Source organism: Lagenorhynchus albirostris, chromosome 13 (genome assembly GCF_949774975.1).
Source record: "Lagenorhynchus albirostris chromosome 13, mLagAlb1.1, whole genome shotgun sequence".
In the NCBI taxonomy this organism is placed as follows: domain Eukaryota; kingdom Metazoa; phylum Chordata; class Mammalia; order Artiodactyla; family Delphinidae; genus Lagenorhynchus; species Lagenorhynchus albirostris.
The window spans coordinates 6806161-6831575 of NC_083107.1; the positions used below are offsets into that span (position 1 = coordinate 6806161).

A 25415-nucleotide genomic window follows, 5' to 3' on the forward strand; every position below is an offset into this window, starting at 1 on the left:
ATTTCATTCTTCAGACATGAATTATTCTTTTATCCTTTCCTGGCAGGGTTTGGGTAAACTGAGCTCATCCTGTCAACCTCAACTGTGCGTTGAACACTCTCAGCCCAGAGTCAGCGTTTCCTTCAAGTTTACATAGATGCTGGTGTGTAGGTCTGTGGCAGTCACTGTAGAATCCTGAAAATAGTTTATCTGCGTAAATATCCCAGAATGTTCTGCTTTTCTTGAATTTGAAACATATGAAGAAGTCATTCAGATGCTCATTAAAAAAAATAAAAATTCTCTATGTATGATAGTACATTTCCCTCTGGTTCTCCTTCACTGAACATGTCAAAGTCTATTTTGAAGTGATTCTCATTCTCAGATATTTGTTGGCATTCCAGCCTCTTCAGTTGTTTAGAAATGCTATTTTAAAGCTATTTTGGTTGTAAACTGTTATACTGAAAACACATGTATTTTAAAAGTTTTGAATTGCTTTTTATTTTATCGCACTGTGTACTTGAATCTAAATCAAGTGAGGGCGGTGCCATGTGATATCAGAAAGGGCTTTGTTCGAAGAGGGCATTTTACTGTAAGAAGGCATGCTTTGATTAAAGTGGTTTTTCAGATGATTAATACAAGTTCTAGGGAACAAGAAACTAGATTCATTTAAGAAAAAATAACTGAGGTCAACATAAAGTTAAAGTTATATCAGAGGAGGTAGGCAGTCAGACTTAATGATACAATGAAGGAGTATATACTTTCTTCTTGAACTGAGTCTGTCCATGGACTTAATTAATTTCAGTTATGTAACATAATTGGTTGTGAGTTTTCTCATACTTAGCAGAGTTTTTACTTCCATTTACCCATGCCATTTCTTAAACATAGCCCCAAATATCTTTTTTTTTTAAACATCTTTTTTGGAGTATAATTGCTTTACAGTGATGTGTTAGTTTCTGCTTTATTACAAAGTGAATCAGCTGTACATATACATATATCTCCATATCTCTTCCCTCTTGTGTCTCCCTCCCTCCCATCCCTCTAGGTGGTCACAAAGCACGGAGCTGATCTCCCTGTGCTATGCGGCTGCTTCCCACTAGCTATCTATTTTACATTTGGTAGTGTATATGTGTCCATGCCACTCTCTCACTTTGTCCCAGCTTACCCTTCCCCCTCCCCATGTCCTCAGGTCCATTCTCTAGTAGGTCTGCGTCATTATTCCCGTCTTGCCCCTAGGTTCTTCATGACCATTTTTTTTTTTTTAGATTCCATGTATATGTGTTAGCATACGGTATTTGTTTTTCACTCATAAAAAGAAACGAAGTTGAGTTATTTGTAGTGAGGTGGATGGACCTAGAGTCTGTCATACAGAGTGAGGTAAGTCAGAAAGCCCAAAATATCTTAAACTGATCTAAAATATATTTTTTACTTTTTGAAAAAGGTGGCTTTAATCTATAGCATTTAATCCATGTCAGGAAGGTTTTTATATGATTTGTGCATAGCACACTGCTGTGCCATGTGTTTTCTGATCTGAGTTTTATAGTCAGAGGCTGTTGCACCTGAGAGAGTTGGTCTGAACTCACTCCCAACTAATTTGACAGATCCCTTAGTGTTGGGATGATAAAATTCTTTCTTCAGGTGAATTGAGGTTGGACCATCGCAAGCCACAGAGGGGTATTACTTTATTATCCAGCAAATCGCCAAGTCCTGCCAGGGGACCCGTGTCTTGTTTTCTGGCTTCTTTCTATGTTTCCTATTGAAGAACGCTTAGAACTGGCCATATTTACCTGAAGTGATATGATAAAAAGAGTGACCTCACTTAGTTTATGCAGATACACTAAGGTTTTTTTTTTTTTTTTTTTTTGCGGTACGTGGGCCTCTCACTGCTGTGGCCTCTCCCGTTGCGGAGCACAGGCTCCGGACGCGCAGGCTCAGCGGCCATGGCTCATGGGCCCAGCCACTCCACGGCATGTGGGATCCTCCTGGACCGGGGCACGAACCCGTGTCCCCTGCATCGGCAGGCGGACTCCCAACCACTGCACCACCTGGGAAGCCCCCGTCAGTGGCTTTTAATGAAGTTCCTCTGGTTACTGGCAAACCAAGTCCAGTTTGTTCTAGTTTTGTAAATATAACTAGGTGAGTACATTCTATGAAGATGACCTATAAGTATCACTTGCAAATATCTATGTGGACAAAGCTTTAGGGAACTTGTGTTTAAGGAAGAATCCCCGGCTTCCTGTTGTGTGTATTAAAAAGATTGACATAATGCCGTTCTGCTGTCGTTTTGAGGTTTTTGTGAAGTTGCTTAGCCTCAAACTTTCATTTTCTTTCCCGTCTTAGTACATCTGTCCCACAATAGCCTGATGGACCCTGAAGCATGAAATAGCCTCTCATGTGCTCTGTGCTACCTCCATATACATTCATGGTTCTCTGATCAGGACATTTCATATTTTGAAGGTTTGGAACCTGGAGAGGCTCTGGGGCTAGATTGCTTCCAGCTCAATCCAGCTCAAAGGTTTCTAATTTGGAAACTTTGGAAAATCGTTTACTCACTTCTAAGCCAGTGTCCGTCTGCACAAGTAGAGGCATAATGAGAAGTAGGGAGATGAGAGGTGCAGTTTTCATCCCCTTTCCTTCAAGGAAGCAGGCGTCCGCTGCATTCAAGAGAGTCCAGTACCGCCTTGCACATCACTTTACACCCCGAGCGTGGGAGCCCCCAGGAGCTGGTCGGAGTCTCGGTAGAAATTGACCTAGGTCGGCATATCCGCTAAGATGCTTTTTTCTAGAGGTTTTGGAGATTTACATTTGTGGGCAACATCCTGGTTGGTTTGACTTCAGAGCTTTTATTTTATATGAAAAAGTATTTAACCTGTTAATATAAGCAGAGGAAAGAAATCAGGCTTCGAGCAGGAGATCGATGGAAGCGTGGTTCAGTGTGTATGGTGTGTTTGAAGCAAGTTGTTGCATAATAAAAGCACAGGCCGTTTTTCATCCTCTGCAACCCTGTAGGGGCGTCAGGCTTGCCGATTCGTGCAGGTCCTGCACGTCTGAAGCACTTTGTGCATCCTCTGGAGCCGTTAGACTCAAAGTCGGTCTATGGGATGAACATTGTACTTAATCAAAACTGTCCTTGAGACACGCTCAACCTTCCCTAAAGATGAGTTTATGCCTGTTCTAACATACCCAGACCTCCCCCTGTGTATGTGTAACAGGTGTGCATAAATGAGTAATGTGGGAAGTGTGTGGTTGGGGCGTAGGGACTTTGTTGTATGAAAAACATGGATCTTTAAACAGTAGAACCCAACTCAGTGCAGGGAAATGAGAAGCATAAAGGACTTGCACCTGAACGTGGACCAGTAGGTCCCTGTTCTCACTTCAGACGTGCTCTGGGCACGTGTGCTCATTGCAGAGACACGGCCGGTGGAATCAGTAGATGTTTCAGTGGCTGTCGTGCTCTTGCACCCATGCGTTTGCACTTTCCTCCCTGCCTCTTACTAGCTCTCTGTTTCTTTTCCGGGCGTAGATATTTGGATTCTGGTATTGAACTTACTGGTTTATGTTACAACTGGGACCCCACGGCAGGGTGCCCCATGAGGACGAAGGGCTGTGAATTATTCACTTCTGTGTCCTCAACTCCTCACACAGCTGAATTGGGGCTCAATAAATATTACCAAAATGTGTGTATGATGACTTCATTTTCCTATGAGCAGCCTGTGCAGATATTAATTAAAATGTCTGCAAAGACTGCACAGTTACCTATAGCATAAAAGGGACATCAGCTTACCCACCAGCATTATCAGTTCCTGATCCATGGTTGTGAGATCTTGGATGATACCCTGTTAATAAACAGCTTCCCGGGAATGGAAGCTCAGCTGCTGGGTCTCAGAACAATATGGGCTGTTGAATTGAACAAACATTTACTGTGTCCTTTTGTGTGCTGAGCTGATGTCAGGGTCTGCCGCCATGTTCTGTGTGTGCCCTCCACCTGCACTTGACCGCTGACCTGCTCCGTCTGCCAGGACAGTCTCAGCAAAGGCAGGCACCCTGGGGAAGCCCAAAAAGGAAGGTCATAGGTAGTGGAAGGCTGAGATCTCAGCATGCTCTTTCTTCATTTTTGAGTTCGTCTTTTCATCTGCCCAGGACTAATTGCAGGGCATCCATTCCACAGACTTTGATTGGGTACCTACTATGTCCCAGACACTGTGCTGTCTGCTGAGAACACGTTTGACATTAATGTGTGGTCCTTGAGCTCAAGGAGATCCAAAGCAATAGACGTCCATTCCAAGATCTGCTCTGTGGCAATGAAATTTATTCCTTGGAAGGGATTGCATTCATCAATAATAATAAGCACCTTCTGTAGGAAAATCTCACTGCTGAGCTTGAAAAAATAAAGATTGATCATCCATGCCAAGACCGAAGTAAATGTTAATGAGTCAGTGGGAGCAAAAGGAAAAAAATTGTTATAATAATAATAATGATGATGATGATAATAATAATAACAAAAATAGTAATAAAAACCTTAGTCATTTGCATTTGATGCTATAGTTCTAAAATAGAAATTCCCTTTTGGAGTATGTGGCATGGGAAAATTAAGTTGATGAAATGACATTTAGGTTTTAGGTGGCATCTTAATAGTTTCTAAATCTGAAACGTAGCATGTGATAGAGGGTCCTCATAATGTTGCTGTTTTTGCCAGATCAATGCTGAGTTTCTAGGAGAAGCAAAGATGAAGTGAAGTTGGAGTTTACGTGTAATGTGACAGATGGAAGAATGGTGATACTAATAAGGAACGGGATTTTCCCGCCCTCCCCTTCCTGATAACCAGAGTCCTCTCACGTGTTCTAGACTGAGATGAAAAGGGCAGGGATACAGCTCTTGTTGAGTGAGCACTGATGCTCGCAGGGTGCTGTGCTGAGCGCTGTGGGAAGGACAGACAGAGGAATAGACGGAGACCACACCCACCTTAGACGGAGACCACACACACCTTAGACGTAAACCATAGATCATCGCAGGATCACGGGCGAGCCGTGACAGGGATGTGGGCTGGGATGGGAGTAGGAAGGTCAGTTTCTTTGGGGGCTCTAAGAAAGCAACTCACAGGAGGTGACCTGCAAGTAGAACCTCGAGGGCTGTGTGAGATGGTGTTAGCTGAAGAGGGAGGAAATGCATTGTTGACTGTGTGTGTGTATCTGTGTGTGTGGGCGCGCGCATGAGTGTGTTCTTTCCTAAAGCACTTAACCTCCTGAGGTAGGAACAAGCTCTCAGTCCCCGAAGAAATTCCCTCAATCCCCAATCTGATGTAGGGCACAAAAGTTTGTTCAGTAGTACTTATTGGAGGGACAGGGCCGGGAAGCTTGCGGGGAGGGGGGAGGCATGTTACAACAAACTAGGAGCAGTGGCTTGAGTTGGATAAAGGATGATGCTCCTTCTTTTGAGGACCCTCTCTGGCAGGCTGATTAACACGTAAGCTCCCTCCCCATAGACCTCAACTCAGCCACCTGCTCTAATTCTCTCCTGCTCATTCCACAGTCAGAAAGCAGAGAGGTTTCTTAAAGTGGGACTTTCCTACCCTTCATATATGATTTTATTCTTGACCTTGGTTTAATTGTAATGGTAAGAGTTGCAACATTAAAAATGTATTCTAGGGCTTCCCTGGTGGCGCAGTGGTGGAGAGTCCGCCTGCCGATGCAGGGGACGCGGGTTCGTGCCCCGGTCCGGGAGGATCCCACGTGCCGCGGAGCGGCTGGGCCCGTGAGCCATGGCCGCTGAGCCTGCACGTCCGGAGCCTGTGCTCCGCAACGGGAGAGGCCACAGCAGTGAGAGGCCCGCGTACGGGGTGGGGGGGGGAATGTATTCTATGTTGTGAATGCAGAGACACAACACACACATTTAACATATTTAGTACAGTACATGTATACTGGGGTAGATCAGAGCATCCTCTTTTTCCTTTTTTTCCTTTTTTTTAGCTATGTAAATCTCAGACACCAAGGAGGCAGAAATTTTCTATTTGGAGAGTGTGTTCTTCCCAAAGCAAAACTGAATTTTTTTGGGAAAAGAGCTATGGGACAGGTCCTTTCAAAACACACCTGATTCAAATGATGTACGCAGACGGCATCGTAGGTGTGCTTTACACCATTGAAGTGCTATTGTCACTTTGTGCTTTATCTCTTTTGAATGAATTCGTTGGACCTCACTCTCCACTCAGCTAGAATTCAGAAGATCCTCGTCATCTTTAATTGTTCCTTTTGCAAAAATACAAATCAGCTCCTAAGTTTATAGAACTTGTAATTATGGCTCTTGAGAATACTTGGGTAGAATGTGAAATAAAGTACTTTTTGATTCTTAAGCCCAAAGCATATTTCTTTCCTGCTATTCTATATGCTTTTCAGTATTGAAAGCTTATATCTAGAACTTGACAATCTGAACTCTGGTAAGCGTCACAAATACAGTTCAGACCAAAGTCCTTACTGATACTTTGTACACACAATCCAGTAACTCCTTAAGAAGACGTTTAACTTGGAGCAGTGCGGCATTTGGTCTGAAGAGAGGGCAGCTGTGAGAAGATATGGGTGGATCAAAGTTAAACAGAGCCCCATTCCGTCTTATCTTCCAATTTCCCCTGTGTTACCGCATCTAGCGTGGAGCAAAGTTACTGCCACATTAACTCCCATGGGGTGAGGAACAGAGTTTGCTTAAAATACATTGTGTCTGGCATGGTGGTTTGAAACTCTCCCAGAGGTCGGGTTGCAGAGGCAGAGCTCTCTGTTCTTTTCCAACGTTTGTAAAATGTGAAGCCTTGATGAGGCGGATGCTCTGGATGGGCGTATTGGGAGTGCATGGCACATCCATCAATATAGTAACATCAGAGAAGCCTTGCAGGGACGCTCGGCAGAGCCCTCGCTGAGAGCTCCAAAAGGCTGAGCAAAAAAAAAATATATATATATACACACACACACACACACACACACACACACACACACACACACACACACACACACACACACACACACACACACACACACACACACACACCCCACCACCACCACCACCACCACCACCACCACCACCACCATTCCATGAGAAGTGGCCAAAGGGTGGGAACTATGAAATAGGCTTATTTCAGCTCCAGAGGTAGGAAGGAGCCCAGGCATAAAGGGAAAAAGCATGTTAAATTGAGAACTTACAATGGCTCTTAACTTCTTAGGAACTGTGTTACCTTTCTCTTAATCGGGGTCTAATTTGCTCACGGTGAAATGTTCAGTTATTAAGTGTACCTTTCAGTCAGTTCAGGTAAATGCAAAGGCTAAAGGCATCTTCCTCGTGCATCTGTCCCATCAGTTCCCTGGTCCCCAGAAGCAAGCCTTGATTCTTGATTTGATTTCTGTCACCATAGGTGGACTCTGACCCACTTTAGAATTTTGTAGAAATGGGACCATACAGTATGTACCTTTTATTTCTGGCTGCTTTTCACTCAGCATCATGTTTCTGAGAGTCATCCATATTGTTGCCTGTATCAGTAGTTTTTTTTTTTTTTCCATTGCTAATGAAAAATCCACTGTATGAAGTATCACAGTAGATTGATTCCTGGATGGAAATCTGAGCTCTTTCTAGGCTTGGGTTACTATGCATAAAGCAGCTATGGACACTGTAGTTCAGAGCTTTTTGTAGGCATATGGTTTGCTTTCTTTTGTATAAATACCTAGTAATAGACTTGTTGGGTTGTAGAAAAGATTGTGTTTAACTTTTTAAACTGCAAGAGATTTCCAAAGTGACTGTACCTTTTTATACTTGACCAGCGATATTGAAGAGTTTTGGTATTCCACATCCTTTTCAACATTTGGTGGTGGTAGAGTTTTTCATTTAATCACTCTAGTGGGTGAGTTGGTATCTCATTGTGTTTTTAATTTGCATTTCCCAGGTGGAGATAATAATGAACATTTTTTCATATGCTTATTGGTCATTTGCTTATCTTCATTTATGAAGTACCTCCTCAGGTCTTTTGCCTGTCTCCTAGTGTGTTGCTATTATTATTGTTTATTAGGGATCAACGTACTTTTATGTACTAGATACAAATCATTTTTTGGATATCTGCATTGCAGATGTTTTCTCCCATTCTGCGACTTACCTGTTCATTCTCTCAGTGGTGCTTTTTGATGAACAGACATTTTAAATTGTGATGAAATCCAATTTTTGTCTTTTATGTTTTATTCTTTTCTGTACCCTCTCTAAAAATCTTTGCTCACTTCAACATCATGAATTATTAGTCTATACTTTGTTCTAATAGCTTTTGAAAAACTTATTTTGAAATCATTTTAGATTTACAGAGGAGTTGCAAAAGATAGTACACTGAGTGCCTGCATACCCTTCACCCAGCTGTCCCTGATGTTAGCATCTTACGTGAGCATGGTACAATGATCAAAACCAAGGAATGGGCATCAGTACAACATATTAAGTAAATTTAAGTAAAAGGTCCTTGTGGTGTTCCAGGATCCCATCCGGGACACCATGTTGCATTTAGTTGTCATGACTCCTTAACGTTCTTTAGTTTGTGACAATTCCTCAGTCTTTCCGTATATTTTATGACCTTGACATTTTGGAGACTACTCCAGAAGTTTTGTAAATACCCCTCAATTTGGGTTTATCTGAGTTTTTCTCACGATTAGGCTGAGGTTTTGGATGACTTGGGACAATGAACGCTACAGAGGTGATGTACCATTCTCATTGTTTCCAGTAGTTTTTGTTGCTGTGGTTTTAGCTCTTATGTTTAGGTCTATGATTGTCTCAAATTTTATTTTTGTGTGTTTTCTTTTGAGAGAACCCTGCTGGGATTTTGGCTGGAATTGTTTTGAGTCTTTAGATCAACTTGAGAAGAATTGACATCTTAACAATATTAAGTTTTTCAATTCCTGCATTCATGGTGTGTCTTTCCATTTATTTAGGTCATCCTTAGTTTCTCTCAGTGATGTTTTAGAGTTTTGGTGTAAAGATCTGACATGTCTTTTGTTACATTTATTCCTAGGTATTTGGTATTTCTTGTACTTTTATAAGTAGTACTTTTAGTGATTTGTATTGCTAATATATTGACTTCATATCCTGTGACATTGCTGAGTGCATTTGTCAGGTCTAGTAGTTTTCTTGTAGATTTATTCAGACTTATGTACACAGTATGTCATCACTGAATAAAGACAATTTTGCTTCTTCCTTTCCAATCTGTATGACTTTATTTCTCTTGCTTGTCTGATTGCACTGGCTAAGACCTCTGTAAAATGTTGAATAGAGTAGACATTTTTTCTTATTCCCAACCTGAGGGGGAAACATTTAATATTTCCCTGTTTAGTGTTGTTAGCTGTAGTTGTTTGTTTCTTTGTTTTTGTGTTTTGTTTTTTTGGTGTCCATTACAGGCTGAGGAAGTTCTCCTCTTTCTAGATTGCTGAAAGTTTTTCACGTAAATGGGTGTTGTAACACAAATGGGTTATGTTTTGGACATAAATGGATGTGTCATGTGCTTTCTCAGCATCTACTGAAATGATCATATGAATTTTCCCCTTTAATTTGTTAATACAGTGAACTACATTAATTGATTTCCAACCTTTAATCCCTGGAGTAAACTCTACATGGTTATAGTATATTATCCTTCTTTGTATATTTCCAGATGGTTTGATAATATTTGGTTAAAGATGTTTTATATTGTTGTTCATGAGGGATTTTGATCTGTAATGTTCTTTCCTTATCTTTGGTTTTGATACCAAGATTATAATGACTTCATAAGATGAGTTGGGAAACACTCTCTTCCTTATTTTCTAAAAGATTGTGTGTGACAGGTATTATCTGTGATTAATTTTTGAAAGAATTTAACACTAGAAACATTTAGTCCTAGAGTTTCGTTCTGGGAAGTTGGTTAATTACAAATTCAATTTCTTTAACAGCTACAACATTATTCAGATTTTCTATGTCCTTTTATGTCACTTCTGGTAAGTTGTATCTTTCAAGGAATTTTTCTGTTTCATCCAGGTTGTCAAATTTATTGGCATAAAGTTATTAATGATACACCCTCATTAGGCTCTTAATTTTTGTGTAATTTGTAGTTATGGTCACTGTTTTATTCTTAATATTGATAATTTCTGTTTTCTCTGTCTTTTCTTCATCTTGATCAGTATTGCTAGGTGGTTATCAATTTTATCAATCTTTTTAAAGAACTGATTTCTGGCTTTGTTGATTCTTTTTCTGTTTGTCAGTTTTCCATTTCATTAATTTCCTCTTATTTTTTTTATTTTCTGTCTTTTGCTTCAGGTTTAATTTGGGAAACTGTATTACTTTTAACATTCTCCTTAATGGAATTACTAATTAGTAAGGAGAAAAAAGATCAATTAGTATGAAACTTTTTAAATAGGGAATACTTTTTTAATGAAAAATATTACAGTAAGTTGAACTTAATATATTATGAGCAAAGTTGACCTATTAGATGTCTACTAAAATACTCTGAACAAGCATGGCTGCCCTGGTCTTGATAGCAGCTGCCCGCAGGATTGGATTAGTTCATAGACTGAACCACAACCCTTTCTAGAATTGGCAAAGTAATGCCTCCTGAAAGATATATACAAGAGGGCATACAACGGATTTTCTTCACACAATTAAATTCGTTTGAAACATGAAAATTATACATCTAGTTTTAATTGATGTGTTCAACCGTGGGCATTGATCTGAGAAATATGGTAATTACACTTAAGAGATAAACATTAATAGTTTTATGCTCATGAATCATCCATAAAAGGATTAGGTGCCCCCAGTGTTTTTCATCCATGTCCTTTATGGGGAAGTACATTAACAGTGGAGGGAAATGATTCTAGACGACCACTAAGAATGAATGATTATTATCTATATTCATAAAAATCAGATGGTAACTTAAGGTATACCATAAAGCAGTAACAATAATGATTAGGATTAATAACACTTCCTGCTTTTCAAAGCATGGTAACCAGGCTTTTTCATGCCCCAGATGAAAAGTACCTTTTTTTTTTTTTTTTTTTTTTTTGCGGTATGCGGGCCTCTCACTGTCGTGGTCTCTCCCGTTGCGTGGCACAGGCTCCAGGCGCGCAGGCTCAGCCGCCATGGCTCACGGACCCAGCCGCTCCGCGGCATATGGGATCTTCCCGGACCGGGGCACGAACCCGTGTCCCCTGCATCGGCAGGCGGACTCTCAACCACTGCGCCACCAGGGAAGCCCCTCATTGTAGTTTTTATTTGCATTTCTCTAATGATTAGTGATGTTGAGCATACTTTCATGGGTTGTTGGCAAACTGTATATCTTCATTGGAGAAAGGTCTATTTAGGTCTTCTGCCTATTTTTGGATTGTGTTGTTTTTTTGATATTGAGGTGCATGAGCTGCTTGTATATTTTGGAGATCAATCCGTTGTCAGTTGCTTCATTTGCAAATATTTTCTTCCATTCTGAGGGTTGTCTTTTTGCCTTGTTTATGGTTTCCTTTGCTGTGCAAAAGCTTTTAAGTTTCATTAGGTTCCACTTGTTTATTTTTGTTTTTATTTCCATTTCTCTAAGAGGAGGGTCAAAAAGGATCTTGCTGTGATTTATGTCACAGAGTGTTCTGCTTATGTTTTCCTCTAAGAGTTTTATAGTTTCTGGCCTTACATTTAGGTCTTTAATTCATTTTGAGCTTCTTCTTGTGTATGGTGTTAAGAAGTGTTCCAATTTCATTCTTTTACATGTAGGTGTCCAGTTTTCCCAGCACCACTTATTGAAGAGGCTCTCTTTTCTCCATTGTATTTTCTTTCCTCCTTTATCAAAGATAAAGTGACCATATGTGCATGGGTTTATCTCTGGGCTTTCTATCCTGTTCCATTGATCTATATTTCTGTTTTTGTGCCAGTACCATGCTGTCTTGATTACTGTAGCTTTGTAGTATAGTCTGAAGTCCGGGAGCCTGATTCCTCCAGCTCCATTATTCTTTCTCAAGATTGCTTTGGCTATTCTGGGTCTTTTGTGTTTCCATACAAAGTGTGAAATTTTTTGTTCTAGTTCTGTGAAAAATGCCATTGGTAGTTTGATATGGATTGCACTGACTCTGTAGATTGCTTTGGGTAGTATAGTCATTTTCACAATGTTGATTCTTCCAATCCAGAAACGTAATATATCTCTCCGTCTGTTTGTATCATCTTTAATCTCTGTCATCAGTGTCTTACAGTTTTCTGCATACAGGTTTTTGTCTCCTTAGGTAGGTTTATTCCTAGGTAGTTTATTCTTTTTGTTGCAGTGGTAAATGGTAGAGCTTCCTTGATTTCTCTTTCAGATTATTCATCATTAGTGTATAGGAATGCAAGAGATTTCTGTGCATTAATTTTGTATCCTGCTACTTTTCCAAATTCATTGATTAGCTCTAGTAGTTTTCTGGTAGCATCTTTTGGATTCTCTACGTGTAGTATCATGTCATCTGCGAACAGTGACAGCTTTACTTCTTCCTTTCTGATTTGGATTCCTTTTATTTCTTTTTCTTCTCTGCTGTGGCGAAAACTTCCAGAACTATGTTGAGTAATAGTGGTGAGAGTGGGCAACCTTGTCTTGTTCCTGATCTTAGTGGAAACAGTTTCAGTTTTTCACCATTGAGAACGATGTTGGCTGTGGGTTTGTCATATATGGCCTTTATTATGTTGAGGTAAGTGCCCTCTATGCCTACTTTCTGGAGAGTTTTTATTATAAATGGGTGTTGAATTTTGTCAGAAGCTTTTTCAGTATCTATTGAGATGATCATATGGTTTTTCTCCTTCAGTTTGTTAATGTGGTGTATCACATTGATTGATTTGCGTATATTGAAGAATCCTTGCATTCCTGGGATAAAGCCCACTTGATCATGGTGTATGATCCTTTTAATGTGCTGCTGGATTCTGTTTGCTAGTAATTCATTGGGGATTTTTGCATCTATGTCCACCAGAGATATTGGCCTGTAGTTTTTCTTGTGTGTGTGACATCTTAGTCTGGTTTTGGTATCAGGGTGATGGTGGCCTTGTAGAATGAGTTTGGGAGTGTTCCTCCCTCAGCTATATTTCAGAAGAGTTTGAGAAGGATAGGTGTTAGCTCTTCTCTAAATGTTTGATAGAATTCGCCTGTGAAGCCATCTGGTCCAGGGCTTTTGTTTGTTGGAAGATTTTTAATCACAGTTTCAGTTTCAGTGCTTGTGATTGGTCTGCTTATATATTCTATTTCTTCCTGGTTCAGTCTCAGAAGGTTGTGCTTTTCTAAGAATTTGTCCATTTCTTCCAGGTTGTCCATTTTATTGGCATATAGTTGCTTGTAGTAATCTCTCATGATCCTTTGTATTTCTGCACTGTTGTTACTTCTCCTTTTTTTTTTTTTTTTTTTTTTTTTGCGGTACGCGGGCCTCTCACTGCCGTGGCCTCTCCCGTTGCGGAGCACAGGCTCCGGACGCGCAGGCTCAGCGGCCACAGCTCACGGGCCCAGCCGCTCCGCGGCATGTGGGATCTTCCCGGACCGGGGCACGAACCCGTGTCCCCTGCATCGGCAGGCGGACTCTCAACCACCGCGCCACCAGGGAAGCCCACTTCTCCTTTTTCATTTCTAATTCTGTTGATTTGTGTCTTCTCCCTTTTTTTCTTGATGAGTCTGGCTAATGGTTTATCAATTTTGTTTGTCTTCTCAAAGAACCAGCTTTTAGTTTTATTGATCTTTGCTATTGTTTCCTTCATTTCTTATTCATTTATTTCTGATCTGATCTTTATGATTTCTTTCCTTCTGGTAACTTCGGGGTTTTTTTGTTCTTCTTTCTCTATGCTTTAGGTGTAAGTTTAGGTTGTTTATTTGAGATGTTTCTTGTTTGATGAGGTAGGATTGTATTGCTATAAACTTCCCTCTTAGAACTGGTTTTGCTGCATCCCATAGGTATTGGGTCATCAAGTTTTCATTGTCATTTGTTTCTAGGTATTTTTTGATTTCCTCTTTGATTTCTTCAGTGATCTCTTGGTTATTAAGTAGCATGTTGTTTAGCCTCCATATGTTTGTATTTTTTACAGATTTTTTACTGTAATTGATATCTAGTCTCGTAGCGTTGTGGTTGGAAAAGATAGTAGATACGATATCAATTTTCTTAAATTTCCCAAGGCTTGATTTGTGACCCAGGATTTGATCTGTTCTGGAGAATGTTCCATGAGCACTTGAGAAGAATTCTCAAGTGTATTCTGTTGTTTTTGGATGGAATGTCTTATAAATATCAATTAAGTCCACCTTGTTTAAGGTATCATTTAAAGCTTGTGTTTCCTTATTTCATTTTCATTTTGGCTGATCTGTCCATTGGTGAAAGTGGGTTGTTAAAGTCCCCTATTATATTTGTGTTACTGTCAGTTTCCCCTTTTATGGCTGTTAGCATTTGCCTTATGTATTGAGGTGCTCCTATGTTGGGTGTATAAATATTTACAATTGTTATATCTTTATCTTCTTCTTGGATCTATCCCTTGATCATTATGTAGTGTCCTTTTTGTATCTTGTAATAGTCTTCATTTTAAAGTCTATATTGTCTGATGTGAGAATTGATACTCCAGCTTTCTTTGGATTTCCATTTGCATGGAATAACTTTTTCCATCCCCTCACTTTCAGTCTGTATGTGTCCCTAGGTCTGAAGTAGGTCTCTTGTAGACCGCATATATACGGGTCTTATTTTTGTATCCACTCAGCCAGTCTGTGTCTTTTGGTTGGAGCATTTAATCCATTTACATTTAAGGTAGTTATCGATATGTATGCTCCTATTACTATTTTCTTAATTGTTTTGGGTTTGTTATTGTAGGTCTTTTCCTTCTCTTGTGTTTACTGCCTAGAGAAGTTCCTTTAGCATTTGTTGTAAAGCTGGTTTGGTGGTGATGAATTCTCTTAGCTTTTGCTTGTCTGTAAAGGTTTTATTTTTCTCTGTCGAATCTGAATGAGATCTTTGCTGTGTAGAGTAATCTTGATTGTAGGTTTTTCCCTTTCATCACTTTAAAAATGTCCTGCCACTCCCTTCTGGCTTGCAGAGCTTCTGCTGAAAGATCAGCTGTTAGCCTTATGGGGATTCCCTTGTATGTTATTTGTTGCTTTTCCCTTGCTGCTTTTAATGTTTTTTCTTTGTATTTAATTTTTGATAGTTTGATTAATATGTGTCTTGGCATGTTTCTCCTTGGATTTATCCTGTATGGGACTCTCTGTGCTTCCTGGACTTGATTGACTATTTCCTTTCCCATATTAGGGAAGTTTTCAACTGTAATCTCTTCAAATTTTCTCAGTCCCTTTTTGTTTTCTCTTCTTCTGTAATTCGAATGTTGGTGTGTTTAATGTTGTCCCAGAGCTGTCTGAGACTGTCCTCAATTCTTTTCAGTCTTTTTTCTTTATTCTGTTCTGTGATAGTTATTTCCATTATTTTATCTTCCAGGTCACTTATCGATTCTTCTGCCTCAGTTATTCTGCTATTGATTGATTCCTTCTAGAGAATTTTTAATTTCATTTATTGTGCTTTTCATCATTGTTTATGTGCTGTTTATTTCTTCTAGGTCCTTGTTAAACGTTTCTTGTATTTTTTCTATTCTATTTCCAAGGTTTTGGATCATCTTTACTATCATTACTCTCAATTCTTTTTCAGGTAGACTGCCTATTTCCTCTTCATTTGTTTGGTCTGGTAGGTTTTTAGCTTGCTTCTTCATCTGCTGTGTATTTCTCTGTCTTCTCATTTTGCTTAACTTACTGTGTTTGGGTCTTCTTTTCGCAGACTGCAGGTTTGTAGTTCCCATTGTTTTTGGTGTCTACCCCAGTGGGTAAGGTTGGTTCAGTGGGTTGTTTAGGCTTCCTGGTGGAGGGGACTAGTTGCCTGTATTCTGGTGGATGAGGATGGATCTTGTCCTTCTGGCGGGTGGGACCGCCTCTGGTGGTGTGCTTTGGGGTGTCTGTGACCTTATTTAAGGCAGCCTCTCTGCTACTGGGTGGGGTTTGTGTTCCTGTATTGCTAGTTGTTTGGCATAGGGTGTCCAGCACTGTAGCTTGCTGGTGGTGAAAGAGAGCTGGGTCTTAGCGTTGGGATAGCCATCTCTGGGAGAGTTTTTGCCATTTGATATTATGTGGGACTGGGAGGTCTGTGGTGGTCCAACGTCCTGAACTTGGTTCTCCCACCTCAGAGGCTCAGGTTTGACACCCGGCTGGAGCACCAAGACCCTGTCAGCCACATGGCTCAGAAGAAAATGGAGGAAAATAAAGAAAGAAAGAAGGAAAGAAAGAGAAAAGTTATTAAAATAAAAAAATAAAATCTATCATTAAAAAATTTTAAATTAAAAAGTAATAAAAAAAAAAAGAAGAGAGCAACCAAACCAAAAAACAAATCAACCAATGATAACAAGTGCTAACAACTATGCTAAAAAAAAAAAAAAACCAAAAAACATACAGACAGAACCCTAGGACAAATGGTGAAAGGAGAGCTATACAGACAAAACCACCCAAAGAAGCATACACATACACACTCACACTCACACACACACACACACACACACACGCGCACACACACACACACACAAATATATATATATAAAAAGAAAGGAAGGCAGCAACGAAATCAATAAACAAAGCTTCCAGTGATAATATGCTCTAAATACTAAACTACAATAAACATAAAACCAGGAACAAATTAGATGCAGAAAGTAAATCCCAAGTCTACAGTTGCTTCCAATGTCTGCCACGTCAAGTTTGGGATGATTCCTTATCTATTCATGTATTCCACAGATGCAGGGCACATCAGGTTGATTGTGGGAATCTGGTCCGCTGCTCCTGAGGCTGCTGGGAGAGATTTCCCTTTCTCTTCTTTGTTCGCACAGCTCCTCGGGTTCAGCTTTGGATTTGGCCCCGCCTCTGCGTGTAGGTCGCTGGAGGGCGTCTGTTCTTCGCTCAGACAGGACGGGGTTAAAGGAGCAGCTGATTAGGGGGCTCTGGCTCACTCAGGCCGGGGTGGAGGGAGGGGTACGGAATGCGGGGCGAGCCTGCGGCGGCAGAGGCCAGCGTGACGTTGCACCAGCCTGAGGCGTGCCGTGCGTTCTCCCGGAGGAGTTGACCCTGGATCACAAGACCCTGGCAGTGGCGGGCTGCACAGGCTCCCATGAGGGGAGGTGTGGAGAGTGACCTGTGCTCGCACACAGGCTTCTTGGTGGCGGCAGCAGCAGCCTTAGCGTCTCATGCCCATGTCTGGGTTCCGCACTGACAGCCGCAGCTCGTGCCCGTCTCTGGAGCTTGTTTAGGAGGTGCTGTGAATCCCCTCTCCTCGAGCACCCCAGAACAATGGTCTCTTGCCTCTTATTTCCAGACTTTTTCCTGGACTTCTTCCCCGCTAGCTGTAGTGCACTAGGCGCTTTCTGGCTGTGTTCACGCAGACAACCCCAGTCCTCTCCCTGGGGATTTGACCTCCGAAGCCCGAGCCTCAGCTCCCAGCCCCAGCCCGTCCCGGCGGGTGAGCAGACAAGCCTCTCGGGCTGGTGAGTGCTGGTCGGCACCAATCCTCTGTGCGGGAATCTCTCCGCTTTGCCCTCCGCACCCCTGTTGCTGCATTCTCTGCCACTCCGAAGCTTCCCCCCCTCTGCCACCCTCCGTCTCCACCAGTGAAAGGGCTTCCTAGTGTGTAGAAACTTCTCCTCCTTCACAGCTCCCTCCCACTGGTGCAGGTCCCGTCCCTATCGTTTTGTCTCTGTTTTTCCTTCTTTCTTTTGCCTACCCAGGTACGTGGGGAGTTTCTTGCCTTTTGGGAGGTCTGAGGTCTTCTGCCAGCGTTCAGTAGGTGTTCTGTAGGAGTTGTTCCACGTGTAGATGTATTTCTGGTGTATCTGTGGGGAGGAAGGTGATCTCCACGTCTTACTCCTTCTGCCATCTTGAAGGTCTCTCCCTCGTTAGTAGATTTTTAAGAGCATGAAATGCGATGCAGTAGTAGTCTAATTTAAATTTTGTTAAATGGCCCAGGATATTCCCAGAATGTTTCAAACTTTGCCTTTTCCTCATTGTCTCCAAAGCCAGATGAAGACGCTTTGAAAACTTTATGCCTTGTGAGTCACCATGCTCATCATCAGAAGATACCCAGCAATGTGAAGGGCATGCCAGGAAAAAAAAAGAAAAAGAAAGAACAAGACTCTATGTATTAGTTTGTTAACTGCAATTAGAATATACTTTTCAAATAATAGGAGAGAATTGCTTGGTTGAAGGAATAGTAAATTACTTATTCCCTTTTGAAAACTACACTGAAAGAGAAAAGCTGGGTTTTCTTCTTTCCTCCTTTTTTGTATCAGAATTGATTTGCAGTAGCGTATTACTCTTCAGTTCTGTAAGAATTTGTTAGGATATTTTCTCTTCCTAGACTTTTTATTTCTGTAATATTTTCATATAGTGGCCAAGTAATAAATACCCAACAGAAATTTTTTCGTGCTTTTCGTGGAGCAGATAATGCAGTTTCTTTGTACATAGCAAACTACTGTCATCATTCACTTTCCTTACTAGATAATGTATCTTGTGTAGAAATATATATTAGCTGGTACAAAATTTTGGCTACCATTAATGCGATAGATACCCATTGCTATCACATATAATCAGAGTCTTGTAAATTCTGACACTTTTTGGTTATTTTTTAATATCAGAAAATCTGACGGTGTATTTAGTAATTGGTCATATAATCACTGAATTTTTGTGATTACAAGATATGATATATGATTATATGACAAACTCTTTAAGGGGTGCAGGAAAAATAATATATGGTCCCTTCCCCTGAAGACCTTAGCATCTAGCCAAGAGAGACAAGGCTGGAACGCAGGAAACAAGGGTAGAACTCAAGCAAGACGGGGTATAATCGTGTGCTCCTTGTAAGTGTGTCGAGCAGGGCAAGGATTGTGAGTATTCGGAGGTTCTTGTGTTTGCTTCTCCCAAATCCACTCCTCTGCCCCCAACCACTTATTGCCAAGGAAGCTCACCTCTAAGAACTGCATCAGGCTCTCCTGCCCTTTGGCTTCCAGTTGAGCTCAGCCAATGGGGAGATCAGAGGGGAGGGAGGAGAGTGAGGTCCCATCTCCTCCCCTCCCCCCCACCTCCTCTTTACTAGGGGGGCTCCAGCCCTTCAGGCCAAGGAGTAGTCACTACTCCCTTGTGTTCCTAACCTCAGTCCTGTGGTTCCCTATCCAGTACCATGGGACAGGCAGTAGTCCCTCTGTTAAACTCTCATCTGCCTGGTCCTAGCTTACCCAGTCTGCCAGGACCGTGTCTATACAGTGGGCTCCAGGAGTTAGGGCAGGTTGTATGAAGGTAAGCTCATGCCAGGCCTTGGAGGTCAGGGGTCTGAGAAACAGGGAGCAGGGTGAACAGAGCAGAGACATGCAGAGGTGCAGATCTTCTAGAGATCTCTGGCAGTTCTGGTCTTCAGGAGATGGCATCAGGAAATCCCTGGCGTTAAGGGTCAGGCACTCACTTGTGCAGGGATCTTTGCCTTCTGGCCTTGAAGGACGAGGTTCTCTCACAGTCTCCCCCTGAAGTGCAGATTTGAGGTGACTGGAATTGATGACCCAGGGAGTTGCTGCATTTGAAATGGAGCTCATCATTCCCTGAGGGAGCCTTGCCAGGGTGAGTTTGCTAAGGGCATGATTGGAGAGTGGGATTTCCAAGGACCGAGGTGTCACTAGCTTCCTGCAAGTCTTTGCTTATGCTGTCTGGGCATCCTGAAGGCTCTTGCAAAAATCTTGCTCTGAGCTTATTCCAAAAGCATGGACATTTTTGGACCTCCCTTCTCTGTCTCTGCAAATCCTTCTCTCTTTCTCTCTACCTCTCATTCTAAGTTCATTTTTTCAATAGACATTAGATGGCTGCTGTGTGCCAAGTCCCGTTTTAGGTGCTGGGTATATAGCAGACGACAAGGAATGCAGAGCCCCTTACCTCCCAGGGCTTATTTCTATTGAAGGAGAGTGTAATATGCCTAACTACATAAATAAATGAGAGAGTTTCAGAGTAGTGGGTACTGTGATAAAAATAAAGTGAGGGGATGGAGTGATGGGCTAGGAAGGGAGGGAGGGATCGTGGATAGGGTGGTTGAAGAACACTTTTGAAGAGGTAATGTTTCAGCAGAGAAGTGTATGCAGAGGATTCAGATAAGGGAAGAGCATCCTTAAGCAGAGAATTTTTCTTATAAACTGAACTCGAGTTTAGGGCAACTCAACTTTGAAAAGCGGTTGTAAAGAGAGAGAGATGGTTTGGTGACCACATCAGGAATGGCTGCAAATATGAAGCAAAAGTAGATGCTGTAGAAGTGAAATCAGGCGAAAGTGTGAGGTGAGAGACAAATTAAACTAAATCCTGAGTAGCAAAGACATCTGGCAATAAGAAAAACAAGGAAGAATGCAAAAGACAGAACTTAAGTTGCAGGGAAAATGAACAGGGAAAACAGGAAAGGCCAGCTGTGAAATTGCTCTATTTATGTAGAGGGAAGTGACTGGATAGAGATGTTAATGGTTCTGCTTCGGGGATGAGACACAAATCCATGGAGCCATGTGTATTCCAAACTACCCAGTTTTTAGCCTATGATATATCTGAAATATACAAAACACTAAGTTAGCAGGATTCTCTTATCAGTGTGGTTCTAGATCTTATTTATAGGAAAGTAGGAGGAGCAGTTTGGTTGGAAGAGAAAATCAAGGGATTTATCATGATGCTATGTTTTTATATAAGTGACATTATTTTTCCTTAAATGTAAATTATAGAAAAATAAATATAACAAACCTTAAAAAAAACTTTGAAATGTTGACTATCAGGTTGCTTTTGCTGCTTTTTTCTAGTTTTATCACCACAGGCTATATTAGCATCTTAAGATGAACTTAAGATACTTTTTAACTTGAAAAAAATATTGAAATACTGAAAAGTACATAGAATAATATAGTAAACACCTGGATACGTACTATCCAGAAATAACTAATTCATTTTGGTTATTCTTTGGTATGAAAGAAATAAAATATAATAATTTATGGGGCTACATAATTTGAGGCCCAGGTAAAAATGAAAATGTAGGACCCCATGTCAAAAAAATTATTAAGAATTTCACTAAATAACTTAATGGTCATATTTCCCATATGTGTTTCAAATTGCATAAATGATGCTGAACTGTCCATGACATTGTCTGACTTGCCTTTTTCATTTGACATGATTTCAGCATCTATCCCTGTTGGTCCATGTGGTTCTCTATTTTTTTTCATTTTAACTACTGTTAGAAGTTAATATATAGCATTTTAATTAACCTGTTCCATTATTAAGTGAATGTTTTTCATCTTTCCACATCTGTATAATTTTAAGACACTCACTTTGAAATAATTTCATCCTTAAAAGTTGCAAGAAGAGTCAAGGAATTCCCTTACACCTTTCACTCAGATTCCCCAAACATTAACCACATTTCTTTATTTTTCTCTTTTTCTCTCCTCGCCTCCCTTTCCCTTCCCTTTGCTTCTCCTCGCTTTGCTTCCTGTATGTGTGTATAATATAAAATACATTGGCATATGTACATATAATTTTTTTGAACCATTTGATGATAAGTTGCAGACATGATGCTAATTTATTCCTAAATACTTTGGTGTATATTTCCCCCCAAAGAAAGAACATTCTCTTATTACAGCCACAGTACAGTGATCAAAATTAGGGATTTAAAATTAAGACAATGCTATCATCTCTAGACCTTATTTTAATTTCTCAAATTGTCCTAATGATGTCTCTCTTTCTGGTCCAGGATCCACTTTAAGATCATTTAGTTGACATGTCTTTTTAGGCTCCCTTAATAGGCATCAGTTCCTCAGTTCCTTTTGTCTTTCATGACCTTGACATTTTTGAGGACCAGAGGCCAGTATTTTATAGACTGTTCGTCAATTTCGGTTTCTTTAATGTTTTCTAAAGATTAGATTCGAGTTTTGGGTTTTTGGTAGGAATGCCATCGTAAGGGTGCCAATCTTCTTCAAAACATCACGTCCAGAGGTCCATGATATCAATTTCTCCTGTTACTGGTGGTGTGAACATCATCACTTGGTTAAGGTGGTATCTGTCAGGTTTCTCCACTGAAATTATTAATGAGTAGTATCAGTAAGTATCTTTGAGAGCATGTCAACACCTTATTTATCATCAAGCTTTCACTCAATAGCTTTAGCACCCATTGATAATTCTTGCCTGAATCAGTTATTATAGTGGTGCTTGCCAGATGGTGGTTTTCTAATTGCATAATTACCACTACATTTATTAGTTGGCATTCCTCTGTAAGGAAGAGCTTCCTTTCTACTTTATTTAACCATATGAATTCATGGATTTTTATTTTATTCAATGGTTTATAACTGATTATTTCATATTATTTCAGTGCTCAAATTATCCTAGATTTGGGCAGTGGGATTCCCTTCAAGCTGACTTTTTTACATCTGACATATCCTCATTATTCCTCATTATTTCTTTTTCTGGTACAGCACAATGTTCACAGATCATTTTGTAATTCTCCAACCCCAGACCTGGAATCAGCCATTTCTCCAGGCAGCCCTGGTTTTGTTTATTGCAGAAATGGTTTTTAGAAACCAAGATCTGGGCACTGTGTGTACTCGTTGCTACTAGGCCCTTCCCTTCGACAAAGCTACTAGATGATCGATCGATCTATCTGTCTGTATAATAATGCTATATTAAAACAGGTATATAAAATACATACACATACACACATCTGTAACTACTTCACTATCTATCTAACATCTATCATCCATCCATCCATCTTATTTATCTACCTTTCTGTCTAACAAAAATTAGGGTTCACACTGATACCTCTAATTCCAGTCCAATTCCACAGGGATAATTCTAGTCTTCTCTCTTCCTGTATTCATAGCTCCCTTTTCTGACGGGGAGAAACCTTGTTCTTATTATCCACAATATACTTACCTTTTTGTTCAGTATTAGAATGCGCACACACACACGCACACACACACAAAGATTCACATGGATAACGCATACACCTGTGAGAAAAAAAGACTACCAAGATTTTAGTATTTGTTTAATATAATTATTTAAGTAACACCTTGAAACTTCTTAGTGGCTCAAAATGCCCATAATGATTTATTTTGCTCATGGATGTGTGATTTTGACAGAGCAAAAATCAATCCCTAGTACAGAAACCATAAGCTAGGAATTTGTTTCCCTGTGTTATCATTTGGGGATGTATGACCCTGTGAGTACCTGCCCTTCAGTAAATGTATGGCTTCCTGATTAAATGCGTAGCCCCAGGTCTCTTCCGTACCCTAGTGATTTCTGATTTTCAAGGGATCATTTGGTGAGAAATACAACTACATTTATTCAGGTTAAAAATATGACCTTTTGAAAGTCTGTGTGATTGGAAGCTACCCTAATGGAGAAAAATCTTCATAATCAGTGGTGCAGAGAAGTAATTTACTGGGTCTTAATGGGAACATACAGCAGAGTTATAAATATGAAGACATGTTGTAATCAGTCACGTGGTGTTTGCAAGCACGCATGCCTCACATGTGACTTTTAGCTAATAATTTTTGCCCATGCAAATTACCAAGCGACATTTATGGACTGTGTTTGTCATCAGGCATAAAACTGTAGTTAAATACAGTACAGAGCTATTGATCATTAGTTTCCTGGGCAAACATTCTCCCATGGGTCACGGTAGGTTTTTGCCATAAGCCTCTCATCATGCTAGGTTCTTACGTTACTAAATAGAGCAGCCTTCCTTTTGCAGGCTAATCGCCTGGAGAAACCAGGGTTCCCTATTCCTTAGCAACGTGAATGCAGCCTTGCCCTCTTTGGTGCTGAAGAGCCATACGTTACCCCACTGATCTCTGAGTTACTTCCACGTGCCACAGGATGCTGTGTCTGAGCCGCCTATCCTTGATGCAGGTGGACCGTTCCTCTCTTTCCTTGGGGCGCATTCCCTTGCCAGTCATTACTTTGTGCTTGTAAATTCTGGCAACTCCACAAGACAGTCCTGGTGAATCAGCAGAGAAGTTAACCTTTACCATCCAGAGCTTTAAACGTGTTAAATTGCTTTCAAGTACCCAGTGCTTCTTGGAATTTCACATCCCAGCCCTAACAGTGTGGGGTTCTTTACCGCCTAGCCCAGGTTTTGCCTTCGTGGTGCACATTTCCCAGGTACACAGACCCCCTCTTCCAGCCCCTTGGCTGCCATAACTCAGTTCACCCCATTCGGGTACCACTCAGCATCCTTTCAGGTGGATGATGGCAGGTATGATAACTGCTGCCAGGTATAGCAGCTTATTTTTTTTTAGGGAACATTTTGCATTGATACATAATACATCACTTACGATCTGTTTTTATATGTAGTTTAAGTGTTGATCTGTAAATTTCAGTATGAATCTTGGGGCACAGGAAACCCCTAACGACTACTCAACCTTCCTGCTTGGAATTTTGCCATGTCAGTACTAGCTTCCAGACCCAAATCCTTTGTCCTGCCTGTCTGAGTGAGTGAACATAAAAAGAGCAAGTCTCGAAATGGGCATAAACGTTTGATGAAAACAGTTTCATCTCTTGAGGTAGTCTGTAATTTCCAATTTCTACTGAGTTTTTGAGAGTATTCTTTCTCTTATAAAAAAATTTTTTTGTACTAAATCTTGGTACGTTCTCAGGCTTATAAAAAGTAACACATAGAAATGATAGATCAATGGTTGAAGGAGATTGGCATGTGATGGCCACACACAAAGTCACCTAGACCCTTGATGCCACACCTCCTGCAATCCACTGTCAAAGACAAAGCATCAGACTGCTGGTGGAATAAATGGACTAATATGCTCCACTCCAGGAAGCCCAGAGCCCAGCAGCTCTGACTCAGACGCTGCACTGGGTTATTTTACTGTGCACACAAATCAAAAGCTTTTAAAATATCCCTTTCTTAACGTTTATGGAAAAGCATCCTTTTTAAGATTTTTCAGTGAAACTTCACCAATCATCAGAGTAGCCTTGGATGAGGAGGAAGGAATTGTAGAGTCCCTAATTGTTATTTGGAGACATATGTGATGTGAGCTCTAATTAAGTGATTTGCTCTGCCAAACAGCAAAGTCATTCAGAGCTCCTGAAATGACCATATTTAACTTAGTCTGCCAAACCGCAATGCTGCTCATAGGTCTCTTATTCAGAGATGGATATAAGGTAACTTACCAAAATTCATACAATTATTAGTGAGTAAAAGTAGCCTCCAAGTTGACTCTGAGATTCCTAGCAACCAAAGTGAAAAGGGAAACTTGAGGGGCTTCAAGGGTCATTTGACCTTAAATATGAACTCAGTCACTTAGGAGAAGCAGAGACTTTTCTCACATTGTGGTCCAAGAGACATTATTCGTATATATTCTCGTAGACACTGATACAGACGACAAGAGACATTATTCCCATATATTCTCGCAGACAG

At 40.6% G+C, this 25415-nt stretch overlaps 1 protein-coding gene across 1 annotated transcript in view; it reads left to right on the forward strand.

Annotated features, from left to right (window-relative positions):
- The window catches only part of AFF3 (ALF transcription elongation factor 3), a 478605-nt gene that overhangs the window by 75709 nt on the left and 377481 nt on the right, over positions 1-25415 (forward strand). The window contains exon 6 of the mRNA XM_060170002.1: positions 16138-16242. Coding sequence (XP_060025985.1) covers positions 16138-16242 — 105 coding nt within the window. The remainder of the gene's footprint in view (positions 1-16137; positions 16243-25415) is intronic.